General features: G+C 39.9%; 1 protein-coding gene and 1 non-coding gene across 2 annotated transcripts; one reads left to right on the top strand and one right to left on the bottom strand.

Annotated features, from left to right (window-relative positions):
• Positions 1-565: 565 nt before the first annotated feature.
• On the top strand, positions 566-637 carry TRNAT-UGU (transfer RNA threonine (anticodon UGU)). The gene has a single exon. It is a non-coding gene; the product is annotated as a tRNA-Thr (tRNA).
• A 3,209-nt stretch (positions 638-3,846) lies between these two features.
• On the bottom strand, positions 3,847-4,551 carry LOC148300255 (putative abhydrolase domain-containing protein DDB_G0269086). The gene is made up of 2 exons (XM_088275045.1): positions 4,084-4,551; positions 3,847-3,978 (listed from the first exon to the last, which is right to left on the bottom strand). The coding sequence occupies exons 1-2, from the start codon at positions 4,549-4,551 to the stop codon at positions 3,847-3,849; spliced, it is 600 nt and encodes a 199-aa protein (XP_088131171.1).
• Between the last annotated feature and the right edge of the window lie 423 nt (positions 4,552-4,974).

Raw genomic sequence — 4,974 nt, 5'->3', positions numbered from 1 at the left:
CAATGCATCTGAACATGTGAATGTTAATGCAAATGCAAGTATTGATATGAGTAATAATATCGATAAAAATGCGAGTAAAAACATAAATGCAAATGGGAATAAAAATGTAAATACAAATGTAGATGCTATTACCAACGCCAAAAATACAAGTAAAAACAAAATCAAAAACCTGATCCTGATACACAAACCCCAAAAGCTGGATAAACAATAGGCGAATGATATGATGAGCTATAGTGAAAACAGCCTTTAATTCTCCACGCCTAAGAATACGACGATGTAGGAAGACACTAAAAATTCAGGGATCCAGTAATATTACTTCAATATCTGATGTTATATTTCCTACTACATATTCAATTTGTATTTATGAATGCAGAGTTTGAGAGTTCAAGTCAGAAGTCATTCTGGATAATCAACCTCATATTCAATAAGTATGTGAGGGTAAAGCACTGATTTACAAATAAGGCTCTCATACCTACTCTGAGGCGAGAGTAGATGTGGGCTGGTGAATACATTGACAGAATTGACTTCCACTAATAATAAAAGGGTGATAAGAATGATTGCAACCGCCGGTATAGCTTAGTGGTAGAGCATTTGCCTTGTAAGTAAAAGGTCATGGGTTCAACTCCCATTATCGGCTTTTTCATCTCTTATAGATCGATATTAAATAGTAGCGATTAAACACATGGTGAGTTAAACACATGGAGATTAAGTGAGTTTAAATAAAGAATTCAAACTAAATCAAGTTCACAAAATTCCATTCAGCCAAGTCTGTTCTTTTCAGATTTTCAGTCTCAGCTTCATAAGATCGGAATTCTGGCTCACTTGGGCACCTCCTTGCTCATGCTCATCCCTTTTTGGCGCACAGGTCCACGCCGATATCCTTGTAGGTGGTCGTGTTTGTTCCGAATTTGAGGGCGTTCGATTTGGTTTCATCCACTTTCATGTACTTCCTCTCCATGCTATCGTATTTGCACTGCTATTTCAGCCTATGTGATTATTTCTCTCTGGCTACCCGATCCCTCTATTGTGCCCGATGCTCTCTCACTAGTAAAAGTTATTTCTCGTATGCCTGTGGTCCTTCGAGCTTGGCCTATATGAGTCTTTTCCTGTGCTTGATGGCCGGCTCTCCCTCAAAAAAGTTTCCTATTTCCTCATCCGGCAGAGTGTAGACGTCAGCCTGGTAGGTGTAGCCGAGCTGGGTCAGCAATTTCTAGATTCCTTTCAAATTCATGAGCTTTGTTTTGATGACATTGTTGGTGGTCTTGATCTGGCGATACTTGGGGTCCATGGGGCTCATGATGATACTAGGTTAAGAGATATATACTTGGCGAGGAGTTTCCCGAAAATACTGAATCCTTGATTAATATCCTCAGGAGAGTTGTCCTTCTCCATCTGGTCCAGTATTTTATCGACGCGTTATTCGTTCGACTGCATTTATATATTATACTACATCTATGCGATGCACACATTTATACTCCATTTATACTCCCATTTGTACTAACATCAATACTCCCATTTATACCCAAAACTGGCTGACAAATGCCAACATCACTACAAACAGACAAACACTGCAGCAATCAAAACATTAGCTTTCACATATATTTCCCATAAATGAACCTCATGATTAAATAAATGACATTATAATATAACGATTATGAAAACTGATCGGCAACGATTGCCAAACTATCATTAATTTTATTCTCTTGCTTCAATATGGTTGCTTTTAACTTTGATATTATCTCATAAGTTCCTATAATGCATTTATTCTCTACATTGCTTCAAATCGGATTATAATTGCTGATTCTTAGGTATTTGTTCCAAAAGGGCCATTCTCAAACTTTGCTGCTTATTCTCATCGATATCGTATATCTATATACTTTACGTATTCCTATTGCATTTACAGTTTTGCATTGAGTCGATAGTATTCTCCGGGGTTGGGGTTGGGGTTGGGGTTGGGGTTGGGGTTGGGGTTGGGGTTGGGGTTGGGGTTGGGGTTGGGGTTGGGGTTGGGGTTGGGTGGGTTGGGGTTGGGGTTGGGGTTGGGACAGCCGTCAACACTGAAACAAGCAGCTATAAATGTTTCTTCTAAACTGTGAGGCTTTCGACTTGTGCTGCGAGTTAGTTTTGCCTGTTTTTGAGGCTGATGTTCGAATTTATGTACACATTTATTTTTTGTTAGAATTGCTCACTCATTTGTTGGACGATGAAGTTTGAGTTCGGGGATGCCTGTAATGTGTTCTTTTCAGTAATAGTTCCCTTATTCTTGAGTAATAGGCTGCAAACCTAAACTTCCGCCAATAATTTGTGGATAAGCACACTTTTTTATTTGAGGCTGCCTTCCATCCGAGAGAACTAAATTTATTGCTACATAAGTTTATTTTAGAAATGCATTATATATTGTTCATATTTTAACTAATATTATTCCTTTATTTTATCCCCCAGACGTCTGACGTCCAGCAATGTTCTCTCGATAAAAAGCATATCTTTTATATTATTGGCTTCTGCTTGTTTGGCCATGCTGAGCAGGAGTGCTTCATTGCTCGCTTTTTGCTATTCAATCTTGCCTATTTATGATTGCAGCAAACTGTATTGCTAGTTGCGACAGCCTTAGTTAATACTTTAGGCGAGAAAAAGCTATTGCTCGAAGTGTTCTACTCTGCTTTGAATAGCTGTGAACTGCTATTGGTACTAAAGATTAGTTTTGATGCTTTAAAGATTTTTATCATGTAGGGATTTGTTCTCTTTTTATAATTATAGGATGAGACTTTTCTGGATTTCAAGCTGATGTCGCAGCCGAGTCACGAGCAATGTAGAATCACAAAGAGTATCCGCGTGCGACGAGCTTTCATTTTACTGTGCAAGAAAGGAATTCAAAGAGTAACACTGCTAATTAGAAGGCGTCAAGTATTTTGATTTCGATTTAAGCGATGTTAACTCAGGAGTCTCTCTGAGTTGTGGATTGTCGTAAAACTGATAACTGTCTGGTTATTGCTTTATTTAAGACTACTCCCTTGTTCCTGCTAAAGTGCATTCCAGGTTCTTTTACAGCCAGCTTATTTTGTCTGACGCAATTTGGAGATGAGAGTCATGCGCATTTGAAGTGTTTTTATTATTCTTACGGCAGTGAGAATAGTGGCCACGCTTAGTTTTATGTGCTGAGTTTAGTGAAGTTCTTCCACTAACTTTGCCTATTTAAAGTATCTGCTCATGGCTACTGCTCTCTGGCTCCTCTTCACTTCGATTTTTATTGTTATCTTTGCACTTATTAGATGGTAGACCCTTCTTCTTCTTATCTTTATACTTCTCCACAAGCACCTACACCTCGTGGCGCATCCCAATGAGCTCACATTTCATTGTGTTCATGAAATGTAGATTATTGTTTTGCTATTTAAATGCATTCTACTTTAATGGACGCTACAACTATTTATACTTTGTGCTTGCCTTCCTGCAATCGTTCCATTATATCTTATAGGGGGTAAATGAGCTATCATTGTTACTATTACTATTACTATTGCTGTTATTGTTTTTGTTGTTGCTTTTTGTGTTGTTTGCGATGTTAGTATTGAGGATGGCTGTTGTGAGCTTACTATTGGCACTTGATGGCTTAAACTTGGACATAACGATAATATTGTATTATTATATACTAAATAATCTATGCTGTATTATCAATAGCACAATAGCGCATGGGATAATGGGACATTCAGCGCAAATGCCACTCGAGCCATAATATTAATAATGATGTAAGAATAAATGTTGGAATGATCACTTTTTCAAGAGTTTCAATTTCTTAATAAGCACCAAAACAGCTATGATGACAATTATAATCTTAATGATCGGCCTCTTCGATTAGACGGGCTTCTTTATGGGGTGAACCATCATCGGCCCGAAGTTTTTTATGTTCGGAAGTTTCTTGATGAACTGCAGGGATTTCTCTAGCAGGTCGTCCTTTTCGTCGTCGTGCTGGAGCTCATGGTACCCCTGGGGAAACATGTGGAACTACTTGAAGGGCTGCACCTTGTTGTAAATGAAATGCCTAGAATCTTCATAGTTCGTCACCATGTCTAATTTCCCATGGAAGATTACCACAGGGAACTTAAACCTGTCTTGATGCAGTTTGACGTAGTCGATTGCTTCGAACAGATGCTTTGCCATTTTCACTGACATGAAGGGCAGCATCATTCTATCCTCAAATATCTTATATAGGTATTTGGTCTTCTTGGTGAGAGCCGTCGGGTTCACCTTTGAGTTTACGATGAAGTCAGAGAGTTCGTCGCCGGCAGCCGTGAGGAACTTCTTCTTGAACCAGTTCATATGCAGGTTCTTGGACAGGCCCAATAAGGGGCTTGTGATGATGCACCCAGCCACATTAATGCTATCTCGCTCGAGCAATAATTTAATGACTATCAGCCCTCCCATGCTGTGCCCATATAAGAAAAGCGGCAGGTTGCTCTTGGCAGTTTTCAGACAGCAGATGACGTCATTTTGAAGTTCCCTTACCTCAGCGCACCCTCTAGGTCCTCCTGAGTATCCAAATCCTCGAAGGTCAATCATTAAAACTTCAAACTCGTTGCGGGCATAGAAATCGGCAACAGGGTGGAAGCGAGTGGAATGCTAGCCGAAACCATGGACGATGCAAATGGTGTACTTGGGGGTAGGAGGGCGGTACCGAGTGTGGTAGAGTCTAATTTGGTCTGCCTCTGTGTCAATGTAATCCTTGATGATAGTATAATGTCTCTTTCAAACTCCCCTACAAAATCTTCCTATTGAAGCATGGAGTTGCAACTAATCTGATTACCAATAGATATATTAATATTTTTGTAAAATTGGCTTATAATTAATAATAACCCGGATTGCTTCGCTTCTGCTCATGGGGTTGGGGTTGGGGTTGGGGTTGGGGTTGGGGTTGGGGTTGGGGTTGGGGTTGGGGTTGGGGTTGGGGTTGGGGTTGGGGTTGGGTTGGGGTTGGGGTTGGGA

This window comes from Brachycentrus maculatus, unplaced genomic scaffold (genome assembly GCF_059751285.1).
Source record: "Brachycentrus maculatus isolate JH-2025_06_01 unplaced genomic scaffold, ASM5975128v1 h1tg000764l, whole genome shotgun sequence".
In the NCBI taxonomy this organism is placed as follows: Eukaryota; Metazoa; Arthropoda; class Insecta; order Trichoptera; family Brachycentridae; genus Brachycentrus; species Brachycentrus maculatus.
This window is presented reverse-complemented; position numbering and strand designations above follow the sequence as displayed.

Bases quoted from the DNA above. Each gene is read 5' to 3' on its own strand.
- LOC148300255 (XM_088275045.1), bottom strand. From the start codon at position 4,551: ATGATTGACCTTCGAGGATTTGGATACTCAGGAGGACCTAGAGGGTGC. The intron at 3,979-4,083 runs GTAATCTTCCAT...ATGTTTCCCCAG, and splicing joins ACAGGTTTAAGTTCCCTGTG to GGGTACCATGAGCTCCAGCA.